This window comes from Chroicocephalus ridibundus, chromosome 3, assembly GCF_963924245.1.
Source record: "Chroicocephalus ridibundus chromosome 3, bChrRid1.1, whole genome shotgun sequence".
Lineage (NCBI taxonomy): Eukaryota > Metazoa > Chordata > Aves > Charadriiformes > Laridae > Chroicocephalus > Chroicocephalus ridibundus.
The window spans coordinates 55,088,500-55,109,264 of NC_086286.1; the positions used below are offsets into that span (position 1 = coordinate 55,088,500).

General features: G+C 44.5%; 1 protein-coding gene across 1 annotated transcript in view; it reads right to left on the reverse strand.

The window, feature by feature from the left end:
- Positions 1–20,223, reverse strand: part of IGF2R (insulin like growth factor 2 receptor) — a 63,011-nt gene extending 42,788 nt beyond the window's left edge. Inside the window, exons 1-7 of the mRNA XM_063329210.1 lie at positions 19,984–20,223; positions 11,838–11,971; positions 5,646–5,770; positions 3,827–3,925; positions 3,295–3,424; positions 2,134–2,254; positions 396–510 (exon numbers count right to left, since the gene is read on the reverse strand). Of these exons, the coding sequence (XP_063185280.1) occupies positions 396–510; positions 2,134–2,254; positions 3,295–3,424; positions 3,827–3,925; positions 5,646–5,770; positions 11,838–11,971; positions 19,984–20,117 (858 nt within the window). The 5' untranslated portion in view covers positions 20,118–20,223. The remainder of the gene's footprint in view (positions 1–395; positions 511–2,133; positions 2,255–3,294; positions 3,425–3,826; positions 3,926–5,645; positions 5,771–11,837; positions 11,972–19,983) is intronic.
- Between the last annotated feature and the right edge of the window lie 542 nt (positions 20,224–20,765).

Here is a 20,765-nt window from a genome sequence, read left to right on the forward strand (position 1 = left end):
CGCGGAAGGCCAGGTTAATAAAGAAACAGTTACTGACAATAGTTGTAAGCACGCCAGCCTGACTGATGATGGGAGAGTGCTCATCAGCAAGAAGAGCCAAGAATTAACAGTGCACTAACTCTGCCCTATTCTCAGAGGAAAGTTTTGAACCCAGAAAAGGACAAACAAATTCACCAAAACAAGAAAGAATACATCCCAGGAAAATTTTATTTAAGTTCCTGTTTCTCTCTTATACTCTTCAAAAAGTCTTCTAGAATTTATTTAGGTTCCTACATGCTTCACAAGCTGCAAACCAGGAGGATTTCTGTTCCCTTCAGTCTTCAATAAAAATGAAACACAATGCACACAAAAGTTAAAGACCAACTGTTTAACATAAACCAAAACAGCAAAGTTACCTCTTCTCCCCTCTTTGATGGGCACACAAAAGTTATCGTCACTGCTGGGTTATGGCCTAGGCAGAAATCTGGCTTTTCTTCATCACTGTATATTCTCTCATAACTCAATACCAGCCTAGAAACAGAAAATGGCAAGCCAAAAATACAATTAAGATGCTATGCACCATACAGAAGAAGGAATTTTTGAAAGAGCATCCGCCCTTTGCTAGATACCCAGGCAGGATATACCAAAGTAGATCTGCTCCTGAAAGATATTTTTATGGAGGTCTTCATTCCTTTAATCTTACAGTTAACCAAAATAAAGATTAAGATAGTCCTAGCAAAATTGCTTAATACAGCATCCATTTGCACCTCAGTTGAGGCTCTGCTCAATGCCTTGTAACCCATATTGTAGCAGAAACTTGGCTGACAGCCACAAGAACGTTCTAGCTTTGCTCTCAAACTGCTAGAGAACAGATGTGATAGACGCTCTTGCAACTTTTGGAAGTAATAACCACTCATGTTCTACCACATTCCTATACTTTACTACCTCCGTATGTATAATCTCTTTCCATTCTGCCCCCAGAAGTTAAAGCTAGATGAACTTCTTATCAAGTTGTCAGAAGCAAGGCACCTGGGACAGACAACACAAGGCAGGAGCAGGAGAATGAAACATGGTGGTAACTATCTGACAGGGAGAGACAAATGGCAAGATGACTTGGATGAGAAAACAAGGAGACCAGCACAACTCCCCAAATAAGCATCATTGTTCTATACAATCTAACAGGAAGAAAACAACAGCTCACAGAGGGGTGACAGCCTGGCTTCAGGTTAGCCACACCTCTAACTGGCCTGGACAGATACACAATCACCTTACTCTCTTCCCAGGCCACCCTAGTCTGATTGAGCACATACAATGAATTTTCCTCAAGCAATGAAGAGCTCTTCAATCCTAGCAGGGATAAGATAAAGCTTTCCTTTTATAGAGTACTAGTTGCACTTTAATATGAGAACAAGCTTGTGCTTCCTCAGATGTAAGCTTCTGCCTTGGTACAGAACACCAAGCGTTTTGGGGGTTTCGTTTGGTGGGGTTTTTGCCCTTTTTTTTTTGTTTTCGTTTGGGTTTTGGGTTTTGTTTTTGTTTGTGGGGTGTTTTTTTTTTTAATTATTATTATTATTTCAAGCTATACTTCCAGCACCAAAGGCAGCAAACAGAGGCAGCATCAAGGAAACAGTTTCTCCTAGTCCCACCTCTGCCATCACCAGGAACAATAAGCCTTGCATTGCTTATCTATTTCTTCTATTAAGAACTTATTAATGCAAAGGGACAGAAGGGCAACATCCATCAACTTGTAAAGTACTCCTGGGCAGTAAAGTGAGCCAAATACAGTACATAAACACAGAGAGAGCCAAGTGCATTTACCCTGTGGGCCCTCAGACAGTAGGCAGATGGGGTCAAAGAGACCCCATCTGGGACTGCAGAGAGCAGTGATCATCCCTCACTTCTGAGATTTTTTTCAATTCTGTAAAAAGGAGTCTCTCACAATGAAGAGGAAAATTTGATCTGTTATGGCAGTACAACAGGATGCTTGAAAGACTCTGCCCTGCCAGTATTTGAAAAAATTTTTTATGCCAATGCTTCAAAATTGAAGCAGTATTGATGTTAAGCTTTAGAAGATTCATCTGTTACCAAGACTGCTTTTTCCAACCCAGATGACCGAGAAGCGTTCACAGAAGGATCAACACAAAAATTACATACCTGTCTTTGTCATGAAGTTTCAGCTGTTCCTGCGGATGGCCAACATCATATGCCTGACCGTCATGTAGCAAGCAAGCAGCACTGCCAGCTGGGCAGTTTCTGGTCTCTCCACTTGAGCTTCCTGTTATAGAATACAGAAAATAGACTATAGGACTCAGTTTCTAAGCCCTTCTCTACCTAAAGTATCTTGCAGTTTTATCCGTGGGCTCACTTACCATTCATTGATTTACCCTTTTCTAAAGATACCTTTGAAACGGTTACATTAAAATGCCAAATGGCAAGACAAAACCTGAAGTGCTCGTGATACGGGGGCAAATTCATGCTGCCCTGTTTTTAGGGAACAAATTCATCTTTCCTGCCAAAGTAGCTGCAGCTAGTTTCCAGTTGCTAGTACAACACAACACCAAGGTGATACCAAGTAACAGGTAACCTCTCCCCACAAGGAGGGGTTTTTTACCCTTCTTTGTTTCTTACAAACTAACTTATTCAAAGCTGACAGCAAAAAGTTTCAGCCTAACAAGATCTTTCAAAGAACAGACCTGCTGTTAAAACTAGAAGTATTAAACCCTTAACAAGTGCACAAAATACATATTTAACTGTAGAGTAAAAAAACACAGTGGGAGTATACAGCTAAACAAGCCTTTGCAGCAAGTTTCAAATGAGCTATTTTGCTGGTTTAATTCCTTACATATATAGCTCCCAACTGACATGAAAGTGCTAGCTATGCACCATTACTTACCCAAGCACCTAAACACTATTTCAGGTGCATCTCAGGACATTCACCTGGAACTAAGCAACAGCCTGAACTGGAGCACAGAGTAATAATTTGGAGCACGTGAAGTGCCACGAACCATCTCGGTCCTATTTGGCAGCAAACAGAAGCAGCTACAAGACAAGACAAGCTCTTCCACTCAGTCCAGTTTAAGTCAACTTTTCTAGCAGTACTTGCCCATCCAGAAGGGGTATATCTCTGAACACCTCAACAGTTGAAGAGTAAAACTTGGCTTCACAGAAAGCAGCCTTCAAAAGTAGCTTAGAACAATAATACAAGTACTAAAATACTGATCTTTGGTCATAGAACAACCTCAACTGAGGCACTGGAAAAGAACCACGCAACTAGAAATTTATACACCAACAGGTGACACAAGCAAGAGTTCACACCTAAGTCCCTGCAGATGTTTATGAACAAAGAATCATCATCAGAATCATCCACCAAGTAGTGTCCTGAAACTTGGATGAGAGGATTCAAGTCATGTTTCTTCAAGTCTTCATCAAACACATAGCAAGGGACCTAGAACAACAACAAAAAATTACATGCAATCCACGCTACATAAGTAGGGAGGAGTTATGAACAGTCATATATAAAGCCAAGTTAACATGTGGAAAAGGTTTCTACTTCTGGAATGGAAGCTCAAATGCTTAAAGCTAGACATACTGACTAAAATGAGGCTAAAAGTTAGACTGTTCTGCTCTAGCTTTTAGAAGAGTTTTACTATAAACTACCATAAAGATGACAAAAACCACTGAAGAGTTATTTATCATTCTCAGCTCCACCCACTTCCAACAGATGGTTTATATGCCTATGTTAGGTCTATGGAGGTTGTTAGGATTCATTTAGGGTGGGGGCAGGTGGTTAGAGTAAAATTGCCAGATGTGTGAAGAGTAACTTCTGCAGAGATAGTACACAGATTACCTCTTTCACAGGTTTAAACAAGTCTTTCTTGCAAGCCACAAAGGTTCTCCACTCAAAATAGTGAACACATTCTGTTGCTGTTACAAATTCAGGGGTACCCTATTTAAAGAAGAAAAAAAGTAGTTGTTTGAAAAAACAGACTTCAGCTTTATTTTTTATTTTTTAGACAGCAAGAATTTAATTCAAGAGATTAAGAAAAACAGAATACAGCATGTCACAGAGCAAGGGCACAGAGTGTCTTAATAGCACTTGTTAATAGCAAGTTTGGTATTTAACAGCTTTGTTGGTAAACTCAGGAAGACACAGGGTGCCAAATTCTTCTCAGTCTGCACACAGACCAATTCTCTAATTAACATGTGCCAGTCCTAATATGCAGTGATTGTACTACATCTTTTAGAAGCACTCACTGTGCCAATTGATACTGGCAGAAGCACCAGTCACATCTAGTTACTACAAAGGAAAACACCAATAGAAATGTGTATAAATAGATGAAGAGCAAGGCAACACATGGTTTACCAGTTCCCTGTTTTTTTTTTATCCTACAAAGAATACTGATTATCAATCTCTTCTGCGACAAAAGTATACCTCTGATCTTAGCTACTTATTTTTATAGGGTCATGTTAATACACACTTGTATCTATTTCAAGATGGTGGATCTACCGCGGTTCAGGGATGGATGCTCAACTGAATGTCTCTCCTTCAAGAAACAACTGAATGTCTCTCCTTCAAGAAGGACAACAATCAGACTCTTCCATTCTCCCATTCACCTCAGCTAGAAGCACTTCAGCATATTTAAACTGATTCCCTCCCTGTTTAACCCTGCCATAAAAGCATTGGAAACAAGTTGTTCCAGACATTACTACAAAATCCTTTTACTAGGTCACATGAAGAATAGGTGTTAGAACTACACTAACCAGAAGGTTGAAGCTCATTATGATCTGGTGTTATAGCTGGAGTTGAGCAATAATTTTTAATTTACTTTAAGGAGTCATCTGCTGAAACAGAACAAGAAGCACTCTAATCTCTGCTGCACTGGCAATTTGTTTGAATTGGCCAGGTTTCCAAGACGGGGTGTGCAACAGTATCATCAGTGCCAACAGCAGCACTAGTAAGTACTTCTCTCCGATACACAAATACATAAACTGATCACAGTCTGTAGAGAATACTAAGCTGTGGTATCAGTTAGGTGTCTGGAAGGTATTAACTCCAAAAGCATGTGGAGGTGAACTGCATACACACAGGCTCCCTAGGAGCTTTTGGGGGATCTCTATTCACACTCTAAGCAGATTCCCACAAACAACTACTGCTCCAGAAGCCCAGCTGGACACAAGCACAGTTAGTTCAACTATGTGCAGAGAAAGCCTAAGGCTTACTGTTGTCAGCTACGCTGACCCATAACAGAGGTCAGTCATCTTCTTCAATGCTGTTCTATTAAACAGCCATGCTAGGTCCACAGCTTGGGCACCGCCAGCATTTAAACAATAGCTCTCATTGTTACAGCACCCTGTACCCTGTTGACTCATTCTTCCATATTGCACTGTTAAAATACTACAGTGCAACCCCTCTAAAAACATTAAAGACACAGAAGAGCCTGTGATCAGAGCTAAGGTGTGGATCTGCAATTATTTCCTACCGGGACTGAATTTTGAAAGCCACAGTAGATAACGACCTTAATTTGGTAGTAAAACATAACTATCTCTTCCTTAAGCTATGAAGCTCAGTAATTAGTACATCCACAAGTACAGCAAGTCTCCTTAAAAAACAAGTTAGAAGTACTTGTCATTTCCATTGAAGATAAGAACACGTGATTCAGACTTACCAGTGTTTTCCCACACAGGAAATTAATGTTGCTTTGAATTTGGTGCTGGCTGCCTTGCTGCAAGCAGTTATGTGTAGTGTTGAGTTCCAGAATGGTTTTAGAAACACTTTGCAAGCCTAAGTCACCTAGGATTTAAAAAAAAAAAAAAAGGGGGGGGGAGAAAACGGGTGTTATCATAATACAGCACCTCCACAGAAGCTCAGACAGGCTCTAATTTCAAGCACTGAAAAGTACATGACGCATCAGTCCACTTGAAGACGATCTTTGAACAGAATAAGCTGAAGAACTTCCTTGCACTTCTTGCAATTTGGAAGACTAGAGCCAAGTTAAGAAACTGTTTGTTATCTCTAATCACACTTCTACTTTCTCAAAATTTTTGCTAAAAACCTTTGAATGTTAAGAAGCTCAACAGCAGGTGCCACCACAAACTAGTCACTGCCTTAGGAATAAGGGACTCCATCAGAAAACCATTACCAACTAGTTCCAAGTACCACAATTCACTCCTTCCTCCCACCAGCTTCTACTTATCAGCTTTTTAGCCTTTAAGCCATTTACACAAATAGCATCAGCACAACATGAGAGAAAGTCTATCACAGAATGATTTGGGTTAGAAGGGATCTTCAAAGGTCACCTAGTCGAACCCCCCTGCCACAGGCAGGGACACCTTCCTCTAGACCAGGTTGCTCAGGGACCCGTCCAACCTGACCTTGAATGTTTTCACGAATGGGCCACCTAACCGCCTCTCTGGGCAACCTGGGCCAGGGTTTCACCACCCTCATTGTAAAAAAAAAAAAAAAAAAAAAAAAAAAAAAAAATTCTTCCTCATATCTAGTCTGAGTCTAACCTCCTTTAGTTTAAAACCATTATCTGTTGTCCTATCACAACAAGCCCTACTAAAAAGTTTGTCCCCATCTTCCTTATACGTCCCCTTTAAGTACTAAAAAGCTGCAATAAAGTCTCCCTGGAGCTTTCTCTTCTCCAGACTGAACAACCCCAACTCTCTGAGCCTGTTCTCACAGGAGAGGTGCTCCAGCTCTCTCATTTTTGTTGCCCTGCTCCGGATCCCCTCCTACAGGTCCATGTCTTTCTTGTACTGGGGGCCCCAGAGCTGGACACAGTACTCCAGGTGGGGTCTCACCAGAGCGGAGAAGAGGGGCAGAATCATCTCCCTCGACCTGCTGTCCACGCTGCTTTTGATGCAGCCCAGGATATGGCTGGCCTTCTGGGCTGCACATGCACATTGCCGTCTCTACTTACATCTTAATCTTAAGTCTACTTAACGAAGAACCCACTGGTGCCTGGGAACAGCGACTGTACTGGCATTGCCTGCAGACAAACCCAACACAGATCCCTTGCCTCAGTGCATGTCCCCTTGCAGCTCCCACCCCCTTTAGCACAGCTTGCACGAAGGCTGGGCTCAGTGGTGCACCACTGGGCATCCCTCTCCTCCACAGCACCTGACACGAAGATGAAAGGTGGAGCACATTTCAGGTCATGATAAGTACCAGCTCAGGCCACTGAAGCGCTCCTGCTCAAACCTATTTTGGCTCGCATTAAGCGCCAAGCCCTTTTAGATCTAGCATGCCAACTCCACCCCGTCCATTTTTGATAGGTAGATTTTAATTCTGCAAAGAGTTTGGGTTGAACTATAGAGAATACTACAAAATGCGAGCATTCACTGACATCTCCCTTTCCATTTTTGTTGATGTCCACACCAGGGAGAAAGCAAGTCAAAACCATAATTATTGTAGACATTAGCTTTGCACCTAGGCCAGATGTTGTTTCATCTCAAAAACACATTTGCTGGAACTTTGCCGAGCCTCTTATCTCCTCACTCAAGGCAAGCAAAACTACACTAGACCCAACTAATATAGTACTGAGAGCAAAAGAAGCAGAAGTAAGTGAAGTGGGCAGGAAGAGGGTACAAGAATCTCAAAAATTTTTTGCAGAAACATCATTTCAGACCCCCATATTCCAGGCTGTTACCAGCTGTCCGTGGTTCTCCTAGTGATGGGCATTATTTGGCAGCTTTCCAGAAAGTTCCCCGGCACTATTTTTCAGTCCAGTCCTACAAAGGAACTGGGAAGAGATCCATTTGTGACTGCTTCTGATGATCATAGGTTGGCATTGAACTGTAGCAGAGAGAAACCAACCATAGCCACCAAACTTGCCAGTAAAGCTGAAACGGTGGCAGTCAGAACAGAAACTTCATGCTAACCCACACGGCATCCCCTCAGTAGCTCAGGGCTCTTCTACTCAATGCTGCACATGCTCACGCTAACTGCGTTACAGGAAGGCACATTAAGATGCTCATACCTAAGCAGCCATTCACAGCACTCCCAGGGTGTGACTCACCAGGGAGATAAGTATTACAGACCGTTCAATAACCCTCCACCTTCTCAAGGGAAGGTAAGAGTGGAGATGTGCCAGCCCAAAAGAATGGCAGCGCAGACTAAACACATAGATGCACACATGTGCACAGGCTGAGAACCTGCAACAGTGGAGCACGTTACCATCACTGCGGTTCAGCGCCACCTTCCAGGGACCACCTTCCATGCCTTTTATATTTCCTGGCACTCTTGTTATCAAAAGGCTATCTAAAGGTTTTAAGACTTCCAGCACTGGTGCTGACAAAGGTGCCATATAGCCCTTTTAAACCTAAGGGTTACATGCTACTTTGAGAGCAAGATTTCTACTTATCACAACATTGCTTAGAAGATGCTGGCAAAGTGTTCTCTTTTCTTCCCTAGATTAGTAGAAGGAAGCGAACGCAACTTTCTAGTCAAAAGAGCTGTGTATAGTAACAATATGCCCACATAATTAAAAACTTTCTGGTTATAAATGTACAGTTTTAAACCCCAACATAGCAGAGAACTTACGGCAGCACCATCTGAGAACTTATCTCCATGCTCTGTAAGCGTTAGTTTTCTCCCAGCTCTGAGAACACATGACATTGTGCTAAAGGCCATGTGAGCCAACTCAAATTTCCTCAGTTAAAGTGACATTCAAGAAAAATCAAGTTAAGCCAGTACCTCTTGTTTACTACAGGCCAATACGCACGCTCTCCTCCCTCCCCTGCATGCTTAAAACTAGTTTGGGAACTTGCTAAAACTTTTAGCAAGAATCTCTTCACCAGCACGTGACTCCTCCCGTCCCTGCTTACAGAGCAAGCAGTCTCATGAACCATCCCCTCACACCATCAGCTTCCCGTGACCTTCCTTCCAGAGCACCAGTTCTGCAACCAACTTTTCCATAACATCAAGCTCTCTCTTCAGTGATCACTCACATAGCTTCATGACTTCAGAGATGCATTCCTTCCGCAAAGTAACACACTAAAATCAGCTAGTACAGCTCACAAAAATTAGCAGTGGATACTTCATATTACACAGTTGTGCTAAATCAGTACCAAAGACACTGTCCACAACATCTTTTACTCAACTCCGTCATCTCTCCAGCTGCTTGGAAGGAGAAAGGCAATCACGGAGGACATCCAATGGGTCGTCCAGAAGAAGGGGGCCTTTAGGTAGCAGCTATCATTTTATGTCGTTCTTCTACTGCAGCTGGACAAAGCACATGTTTCACCACTACAGTTAACAAACAGTTACGGTAATATTTCTGCTTTTAATTTTAGTAGTAGTTCAGTCACATGGCAGACGAGTCACTAGGTGTCACACTAAGTTAAATAAGTACCACATCATTTCCATCCTCACTGATGCTCAAGAACTAAGCATTTGCCTACACCTTGAAAACTTCTAAGGTTAATCAATGAAGCTTTGTGTAGGAGAGGCCTTTGGGGTCTCAGCATTGAACAGTCACAGTGCGTACAGCCTTAACGCCCCATCAAAGCTGGGATCAACAAACAGAACCAGCTCTATAGCTGTTACCTCTCGCATAGCTGATATTTAAAAGCAAAACTATAAGTTGCAGTGAAAGCTTCTTTCTGTAAGAATGAGGAAGAGATCTGATTAAGCCCATATTTGAATAAAGTTTTATCACCTGGCAAATTGCTCTTCTTCCCCCAAATCAAAGCCTGCACTCAGCTTTCTCATACCAGTAATCTCATATCAACTGAATTGCTTGAAGACAGGTATGCAGCTTAGCTTTCAAGTAACTGGAACCTACGCTGGGAGTCTGTACCTGCCTACAAGGGGATTAAGGAGATTCCTCTTTTCTCATTAAGAGTAATTATTCTTTTGGGGTTTTTTTTGACAAACAAGAGGCTTGATAATCCATTAGCATGATCTCAACTCAGTGGGATGGTGCTGAAGCTCCAACACAACTAGAGGCAGTACAGTGACGCATGGCAGGTGTCACTAATAAGCCTCAGACTTACCAAGAACAAGACTTAGACAGTTTGACCAAAAAAACAAAGCAAAATTCAGTGTCGACTTTAACTGCACTGCCTTGATTTCTTAATTTATTGCAGGGTGGCTAAAAACATATCTTACTTGAACAGGATTTGTGGCTTAATCCTCAAGAGTCAATTCAAACAGCCTCTGCAAGACCAAGTTATGATTGTTGTCAAATCCTCTTCCACCCAGTAGTAGTCAGGTAGTAAGATACACAAGGTTTGCATACAGCAGAATATTCGATACTGCTCATGGTCATCACCCAGCTCTGTTATCCCTTCCTCTTTCCACAAGAAGCGTGGAACAAAACCTACAGAAGCCTCCAGGTCTCACACTTCCCTGGGGACAACAGGCTTCCTCAATCTGTCATGTTCCAGTCTCACTCAAAAAAACATTTTAAAACAGATGCCCAGATGCTGTTTCCTTTCGTGATCCACAGACAACTGAAGACTCAACCACATGAGTTGAGACCCACATCAGCAGGAAACAAAATTCTTGCTATACCTTTTAGGAATGAAACACATTAACAATGTCAAGTGGTCTACTGAGATATTGTGCTCCTAAGAGTAGAAGACGCCTCTATACGCAATTGCAGTTTGAACTCAGGTGCATCTAACCACACATCCCAGAAAACTCTGGAGCTTGGAACTACTGAACTACATTTTTAAAATAACACAACACACAGAACTGAGATATACTTTTATTCATGCACCCAATGATTTTATAAGCCTGCATTGCAACACTAGTAGTATGTTTGAAAAGCACCGATTGACCACAGCCTGAAACCAAAGTATGTCTACAGTTAATGGAGAGGGGTGGGGAAATGGAGGTTAACTGGCTGCTGTTGCATCTGCATACAGGCAAGAATCACCTTCCTCCTCACCATCTTCCAGCAGCTCAAGCTCAAACACTTTTGCTGAAGACTTATAGCTTCTCATAAACACTGTCTCTTATGGAAAGCAAAATTGGCAAGCATGTTAGGTTCAGACTTCAGATCTGCAGGACAAGAGACAGTTTGAAGAGATACTACCCTTCAGAAAGTTATTGCTTTATTTTATTAGAAGTAACAGTCAACTACCAGAAAACCTCTTCATCAGTATTCATATATTGTTGTTTCACTAGCTGAAGCACAGAAGCAACCTTGGAAGTGACAAGCATCCATGAAAATACGCACACAAATACTGTTCAGAGCACAATTTGCTTCTGATTGATGAAGCCATGTGCAAGCACGCTTATAGGAATATGCCAGTTTCATATTTAGATCAGTATGCAGAAGTCCACTACTACTCAGAATACCAAGGACATCTGTGAACTACCGAAGCAGACACCAGATTTGACAAGTGTAACTGAAAACAGAGGACTACATGTACTTGACTTCCTTTCTGTGTGTAACAGGAAGGTTAACAAGACTCCAAGATGACATTACAGAGAGTAACCTAACTCTGAACAGAGCAATACAACAAAGGCTAGGGTGTAGCATAGTTTAGAGCTACAACTCAAGCTTTATCCTGTGTTCAGTATCAAGCTTCAAACCAGGCTGTGTACAGTGCACACCTTGCCACAGTTAGATGCACTTACTGCTACTTGAGATAGCCTTCCACAGTTTCACACTAGAGTAGTTAACTAGACCATAAGATAAGTTTCACTGTCCTGTGAAGTGATTACCTGCAATCGGATCATATTTTCCCAAGCCTCCACAGTAAGTGTACAACCGAATAAGGTTTTACACTGTTCTGAGAAGACAAAAAAAACTTTGCTAGCATGTCAAAGTTTGCAGTAGTTAGAAGACCATCCATTAACATGACCCTGAACTACTTATGAGGAAGGGTGGTTGTTTACTTACCTACAGACACATAGGTCTTCTTATTGATGTCATATGCACAGACTGCACTTGATCTTCCACACTCTTCAACACCAAAACAGAAGTTTATTTTATAAAGCACGTGTTTGTCTGTATCAATTGCTTCCCATGTGTAACTGAAAAGAAAAAAAAAAAAGCCCATCAATCAGTATGAATACTGTCTGCACTGCCATCCTCTAGGCACCAGTCCCTGAAATAACCAAGTTATAAAGCTAACAGCACCCCTAACTGGAGTTTCATACTTGTGGTCTATATCTGTAAATGCCAGAAATAATTGTTACTGTGTCAGGGACAAGAACAAAACAGATATAACCACTTGAGGAACATATATCAGGTCCATTTTCCCCTTTCATGAACAGCCAACCACCCATTCTTCCCCCTCAACTGTCTGTGAAGGTCACCCTGAATAGGTATATCACAGGTGGTGAACCTGTTTCCTTGACAGTCTGATAAACTTCTCAAATGTCTTTGGCAGAGTGCACACTACTGCATTTTATCAATACCCAGTAACAGTGGCAGAAGAACTAAGTCTGAGCGTTAAGTCTAGAACAGCCAGCCACATCCTGCCTGCCAGCAGCCAAGCGGAGCCACCTACTTTCGGCGTCAAAATTGGGGTTGAGATTCTCACAGCATTCAGACTGAAAGATGCCAACAATGTTTATTAGGGCCTAGCTGCACCTTTATGCACTTTAATAGCTAGATATAGATCTCTATAAATATATATATATGTATCTCAACATTGAAAGGACAGTTTCTGAAGGGTGATGTCAGAAGCTGGAAAGCAAGCAGAGCTATCCACGAGAGACTCCGTGAAAGATCACACTAGCTAGCTACAGCAGTATCAGAAAGTCAGCTGTCTAAATACTGATAAAGGAACACGAAGCTCTGGCTAAACACAACGGGGAATAAATGAGAGTAACAGGAAAAAAATAAAATGCAGTGTAGTTCAGAGGTAGAGCAAGGATTTGTTTGCCTCACAGCAAGGCGGCACGACTGCAGCGAGATGTGGTCAGCCACATGACACAGCACCAACCAGTTTCGAGGCAGGCCCAGGTCAGCTAGTTTGGAGCCAGGAGCTCTTTCGACAGCCTGGCGTACTAGCACGGTGCTCTGGCCAAGCTCTGTTCAAAAGGCACAGCTCAGTAAACATTTCATAGAATCTGCCGTCAGCTTGGCTCAGCTACACCTTTTCTGGCGCTGGCAGCAGCCTGTATCCTCTGGAAGGTATTGATTTCTGCAGCATAAGAGATTCTCCAGCTTCCCTTCTATCCCAAGTGGAAACTTCAGTAGGATTTAATACAGAGTCATCACATCAGAAAACTGAGGACCGCACAGTGACTTATTAGGTATCCCCATTACTTTCAACTCACACAGGGTTTAATGAGTCTATCTGACCCATAGAAGCTTTTGTCTTCATCTACAGACGAGTACCAAACCCAGCGAGGGAGCTCAACTCCCCTCACTCAGCTAGCAGGAAATCAGAAGTTGACCAGAAGCTTCACCCATAAGGTTTGTTTGCCTTCATCTCTAGCCCATAGGTGTTGCACCACTTGACATTATCACACCCCAGATCCCCCCCAGGAGGGGAACCCATTCTTTTTCTGCTTCCAAAGCACAATCCCTGGGTGAGGAAAGGGCAACAGCAGTTCAGCTACTCTACTCTAGATTTTGAATCCTCCAGGAACTCCTCTCAAATCCAGTGCATCCCATCTCTGATCAAAGAGCCAGCAGTAAAATGCCACATACTTTTCCCATTTAATTACTGACTACAGAGTTCTTGGCTTCCCTGTACTACAACTGCCTTATTAATTTCAGTCTGCTAATGGCTGGAAGAAGTTAGGGACAACTACAAGAAAGTCCTCTCTGTGAGCTGAAACAAAACAAAACAAAAAAACCTTTATATCCTAATTATATTGGGATATAAAGGCTCAAATATAATAACATAAGGCTCAAAAAACAACTTACTAGGTACTGAGTCATACCTAAAAGACCAATAAAATTACTTTTTAATCAGATTCAAGGACTGTGTCTCAATCCTAGACAAATACTTGCCATTATTCTTTCCTCATAAGGAGGCAGAGCTGACATTTTACAGTCACACTGATTAGTGCTCTGAGCCAGTTTCTTGCATTTCTGAAGTGGATAAAGACAAACCCAATGAGGGATGATGATGAGAACTGAGTGACAGTACAGAATAACCAAAGTTAAGAAATGGAAGAAAGCTTGACAACACAAAATCACACACACACAAATTTAGAAGAACCTGACTCTACCTTCAAGGGCTCTAAAAACAGCAGTAGACTAAGACTAAATAAAGCCTTTTTGACCTCCAGGAGAAAATGCATTTCAGTCAAAATACAATTTCTTCATAATGAAGTCCTAGAAAGTTAGCATTTCACTGAAAAATTCCCAAGGGTTCCAGTACTCATTTTTTTACTGGTTTTGGAAGACAACAAAAAGGTAATATACAATACTGAGGTATGAAGTTCTTGATCACGCTAGAGTGTTTTTTAGTATATTTTTAGTTTTTTCAGTTTGGGTGGGGTTTTTTTGTTTTAGAGATCTTGCAAATTAAAATCTGTTTGTGAACTGAACGAGAATGCAAGTTCTTTACACAACAGAATTATCGCTCTATGAGATATTAAGGGGTTTGCTTTCCTAGTTCCATGTTATGAAACAGAGGAAATCAACATCTTCAAGTCATTTCACCCACATGCCAGAAGCAAAAAAGAAACAAGATGAGCAGCTAACAGAACAGAAGCAAAGCAGTCACTGCAGCCAGCCCTTCCCTCTGCCCCTTCACTGGCCCCTGAACAGGGAAGGCTCAGGAATCCTTCAAAACAGTCCACAGAAAGGAAATAACAAATCCCATGTTTAATTGTGTTCCAAACCACAAATTCAGTGCCACACAAAAATTAAAATATAATGCAGTTCTGTAGTAGTATTACTTTCAAGGAAGTTCAAGGGACTTTTTTTTTTTTTTTAAACGGGTGGGAGGAGCAGGGCAGGATTTATTCCTTGGGAGTAACAGCAGGCTGGATGCAGTCTCGGCAGCTGTTCTCAGAGATGCAAAACGCGCTTTCACAGTAAAAGCAAGAATTACTTCTCTCACAAGTAAGACTCCTGGCATTAAGTCATTGCCTGGGAATAGTTTCAAGTTGCATGTGCTCCACTTTCCAACAAGATACAAGCTGACCTCTCCACTGCATCCTGTAATGGAAACAATTTGTTGGCAATCACGCTGCCCATCCTGACCACAACTGAGCCACGCAGTCCAGCTTCCTCCAGCACTCACCTCCACCTGCGGTGATGCCTCACGTAATTACCCCTTTGGCTGGGGCCAGCCAAAGTTATCTTGTTTGAAGGGCTTAAGCTGTCCCGGATTCACTGCGGTTGAGCTAGTTTAGGGAGCTGTTATACCAACAGCTCTAAAAAGCAACAGCCTCAGTCACAGGGTGGGGTGCGATGTACCCTCTATCCAAGGGGCTCGGTACTGCTGCTGCCTCGCCGATGGCACCATTCAAGAGCCATTTCTGGTGTAGTCCAAGATCTGGGCTCAAACATGGCATCTGCCTCGATTAAAACCGTCCAACACTTATTTTTGCTGAAATCACAACATGACTCCTGCTTCCAGGTTAACCCAACCGCAGATTATCCCAGAGTCAGAGGCCTGAAATTTGCACTCACACCAACAACCCTCCCCCCGGCCCCGTCCAGGGCAGGCTCTCCTGCACTCCCCTCTCCTCTGTGCTGCTGGCCCCAGCGCCTAACACACACCAGACCCAGGGACCGCCCTCTCTTGAAATTAAGGCAGCAAAAACAAGAATGTGTGTGGAGAGGTGACTGAGCCCAGCCAGTTCTGAGGCAGGGAGGATCCCCTGCTGGAGGCAGCACCAGCCCAGGCCACTGTCGAAAGCAGTTGCACAAGCAAGGTCCAAACGAGTTACTGGCAATAACCTTGCCTGCAGGTCAGCCTTTCCAGCTACCTAGCTTTGTTTTTAAGACACTGAAACAACAGCATGAAAAACAAAATTAAGCTACTTTTTCGGTTTAAGATCAAAAAGAGCGCTCTGCGTTTTTTTGACAAAGCAAAGCAGTAACTCGTGGAAAAAATAACATGAGAAAGGGAAAAGCAAGTCTAGTTTACCTTGCGAACCAGTAGCTCAGGCACTGGAGTCAGATAAGGTGCAGATGGCTAACGGCTGTCACAGCACACGCGTCCCCACACCAGAGCCACTTTCAGGTCTGAGCGCTACCAAACCACTTCAAACGCAACACAGCGCCAGAAAGACTACTGCTACCATTCTCACAACCACGCTCGAGTTTCTGGTTCCCAAACCCTGGCCTAAAGGATGATTGCTAGGAAGAAGAGAACACCCTGCTCCCACCAGCTATAAAGTACAGTTACAAGGAAACATGTGTTTGCTCTCTGGTGAATGCTCTGAACTGGCCCATTTTGCCGGAGGGACAGTTGCACAGATGACCTGGCACAGAGACAACAAAGGAACCTACAACCACAGAGCTGGAAGGCTGATCCATACATGATTATGCATTCTCATAATTTTGTCCCCAGCAGCTCCTTAGGTATGAAAGCATGGCAGAGAAGAAACTAATACCTGAAGCTCTTTACAAGCCCGTTCAACCAGCACGATCACAGGTAGACAAGCTCAGGAACAATTTCCAGGATGACCATTTCAAATTTGAAGCTAGCAGCTCAGATCCACTACTTGCCACAGAAATCACTGTTAGATGTGGCTAACATTTTAGCACACGTATGTATGGTCAAGAAACATCTACGTCAAAGCAAGTCCTCCTTACAGAAAATCAAAGCTTGAATAGCACAAGGTACAGAGCTATCGCTATGCTTCAAGAGCTTTTTAATGCATCCCTATTCATGCTGAGCTCTGCTCTAGCTTAGCTTTCACCTTTTCCAACCATCATGCACAGTGCATGTCTTCAGGCAAGTTTTCTTGCATATGCGTCATACGCAACAGCCTTACAGTTACACCACATGCTGATCAGCTTTCCCCATCCAGAAGACATTTGGTCTTTCATGCTATACTCTAAACCCCGTCTATTACATCACGTTATAGAACATGGAAAAAAAGGCACAGCAATTTGAAGTTCAAGTACACAAGAGCTATAGGAAGCTCATGTGCTGAGAAATCACATTTAAGCCATTACAATGGCAGCTCCCCAGGCACATGAAGCAACCATGCACATACGCAAATAAGTCCAGTAATGACTTATTTATGACATCTCCCACTTAAATAAGTTAAAGTACTTAATAGAGCTGAGCAAGTTCACCTAAAGGTCACCTCTCTATACTCAGCACACCCTTCTTCACCAAGGCTAAGCTGAACGCTACACCCAGGGTCTCCATCAGCACACAAGAACACAGTTGTGGTTTCACGACAAAGGCTGAAAAGACAGCATTTGAATGAACAAAGCTATACATACAGACAACTGTAGGAGTTGTGTTATTTAAAACTACAACATTAAATGTAAAGTAGACAACCCCAAAACTGGAAATTCTGCATAACAGCAATCCTGTGATATACAAGAGTTTGAGGACTTTTCCTTCCACTCAAGAGTCCAAAAGTTATAGAAGTTACGCAGCAACTCCTATGCTTGCACAGAAGACAAAAACAGTACCTGTCATCAAACCGTCTCTCATGGAGGGTAGATTATCAGGCAAAACAGCGGGCAGAGGCAGCAGCTTGTACTTGCTGCTCTGCCATCACACTCAAAACATTTCCTGCAACTTTTTTAGAGGGGAAGGAAAGTTTTATAGTAACTTCCCCAATGTTACATGGAAGCTGAACCCAAACTGTCAAGCTTTCTTTTGTTTTTAAAGTAGATGGATTTAAAAAAACAGCCCACAAAATCAACTGTAACTCCAAAATTTGTTAATCCTGTGTTGTCACACGAAAAATGTAAGGGGAAGAAGGAAAAACAGGGAAAGAGACCAAACTAGCTAGCAACTTTTATATCCAACCAGTTCCCTGTATTCTTTCCCAGGTGCTCATACTGCAGCAATCCTGGAGAGACTTCTACACAGAAAATAAAAAGCGAATTCCAATTGCAAGTCACATGACAGCAGTCAGCTGTCAGAGCACACAAGAAGGAAGGAGAAAGCATGACGAAACCAGTCACCACAAGCCACAACATTTAACAAAGTTTCAGAGAAGCAAAGCTTTTTTTCTTTCCCCCAGACCGTCCAAGCATACTAGCAGTAAGGCTACACAAAACAAGCAATGAAAACCACTACCTCAAGTTCGCCTCATGCTGCAGTTCTTGCACAAACCAGTTTTGACACTTCTCCTCCCTGCAAGACAGCAGTCCTCACTCTTATTTAAAAGACAGTCAGTGCCTCTTCTAACCCTCAACATTTTTCTTCCTTGGCCACTTTTTGACATTCACACGCCAGACAGAGACTAGCCCTATTAGGCCACACAAAAGTCAGGACACCATTTTCTTAACAGTTGTAAAATAATCAAAACCTTGTCTTAAGGGAGTGCAAAAATAGGTTGGTCATGGACTTGTCCTGCACACCCATGTTGTATCTTTTGGCTGAGACATCAGCCAGCAGTGTAGGTGTTTGCGTCACCTAACTGCATCATCCCTCACTTGGTAGCTTTTCTGCAACTGTGCCTGAGACGACACTTCACCACCAATCTCCATGAGGTCTTCCCAACATGTCAGACTGAAAGTTCTTGGTTTCTCCTTTACCCATGCTAGATTACGAGGCATAAGTCCTTCGAAGCAGTTTTTCCCACCATAGCACAACAGCAAGCACATGTTTTTGAAGCAGTCTGTCTTACAAGGAAAACTGCCAATCGTGCTATCTATTCACAATTTATTTTTCACTTGCTAGTAACAAAAGAAAACTACCTTAAGTTTTTTTGCATCCAAAAAGAAACTGCATGTCTCAATGGCACTCCCAAATATTCCTCTACTCACAGGCATGCAACAAAACTAAGACAGACGCTGACAGGACTTGATGCTATTCTAAAAATAGGAACAGCTTGAAAATCAAGCCTTTTGGGGTACAATTTTTTTAAAAAATCATTAGAATAAGGGGAGTTAAATTCCCTGCAGAAGCCATACAATAGATTGTCATTTCTGTCTCAACCCTACAGTTAGAGTGGTCATCTGACAAAAACATTTTCTGCCACTCTCATGGGTTAATCTTGCAAGCAAACCCACTTTTCCCCTTTTTCATCATTTAATATTCTCATACCCCACACCCCACCAAGAGGGGAGCCCATTCCCTCCGGTGACCCAACCTGTGCCCTCAGTGCCACATTCATTGTGTTACACTGGTGCCTGCCCAGTGCCACCGATCAAGATGAAGCATTCCTACAAGTACCACAGCATACTCTGGCTAAATACCAGAGAAATGAAGACTAGCATAATATCGTTGCCAGACTAAATTCATGGCTGAATTCAGAGTAGGAACATGCCAAAACATGAAGAACGGCGCCATTTCCACACAGCAGTTCTCATTTCTCAAAGCTTTCTTAACTCCCCTGCAAGTAACTTAATGGAATCTGGTGATACCCTTAGTAAAAAGGTGACTGTCAAGTGATGTCCCTTCCAAACCACTTCTGTTTTTTTCACACTGGAACGGGTGCGGTGACATAAACCACCACTCCTGGCCACAGGCGACCTGAAGAGAGCAAGTCTCCCCATCTTCTCACCTGCGGGTTTCCCGTATCCGCAGGGAGCCACGGGCGATGCGGTCCTACGGGGGGCTGCCCCACGCCGCCAGCCCTCAGCCCCCCCTCCGAGGAGACCCAGGCAGCTTCACCGGCCTCCCACGGTGCTGCGGCGCGCTCGCCACAGACCCAGCTTGCTGTGCTACCTTGGGAACACCCGCACGCCCAGCGCTCCCCGGCACGACCCTCGACGGAACGGGCCACAAAAAAGCCCTGCCCGGGCCGCCCCAGGGGGGGGGCCCGCCCGCTCACAGGCGGCCCCGCGGAGGGCAGGAGCGAGCAGGAGCACCCGGAGACACACACACGCCCCGCACTTCGCCGGCTACAGCCTTTCCCCACGGGAGGGCAGGCCCTCTCCGGCCGCCGCGCCCACCGCCCCGTCCCGCCGGCCGCCCCCCGCTGCCCACCTGCACAGATCCCGGTAGGCGTCGCTCAGGCCGGCGGCGGCGGCCCCGCTACCTCCCCCCGGCCGCAGGGGGAGCGACAGGAGGAGAAGGAGCGGGGCGAGCGCAGCGGCGGCGCGGAGGGCGGTGGGTGCCATGGGCGCGGGCCGGGCTGGGCCGGGCAGCGGCGGCGGCTGCCCCGGGACGTCAGGCGGCGCCGGCGACCAGCGGGCACGTCATGTGACCTCCCCGCCCTCCCACTCACCACCCGGTCATGTGACCGCCGTCATGTGCGGGCGCCGTGCTCACATGACGCGCGCCCCTTCCCCCGCCGACCAGTGGGCGGGGCCGCCCGTTTCCCCCCCTCAACACAAACCCCCCTCCCGCCCTCACCGCATTCCCGACCCCGCACGTGCTGGGCGCGCCCACTGACCGCGTGTCACCGCCCCGCGAGGGGGGGCGCGCGCGGGGTGGGGGAGGCCGTTAGGAGGCCGTTAGGAGGCCGCAGCGGTGTGACGCCGCCCGGCCTGTCAGTGTCAGCCTCAGTCAGTCAGTCAGAGTCAATACCAGCCAGAGTCGGCGTCAGTCAGTCAGTGTTAGTGTCAGTCAGTCAGTCAGTCAGGACAGGGGCGTCACGGCCGCCAGCGCCCACCGCGGGCCCTGCCGCCCCAGGCCGTGCGGCCTACCTGCCACGCTCTCACCCGGGGAACAGCCGACCCAGGGTACCTCCGCTCCCCGGGTGTGGAGTGAGGGTGCACGGGGCAGAGCTGGTCCCTGCCGCAGCTGCCCTCGTCCCTCTCCTGGAG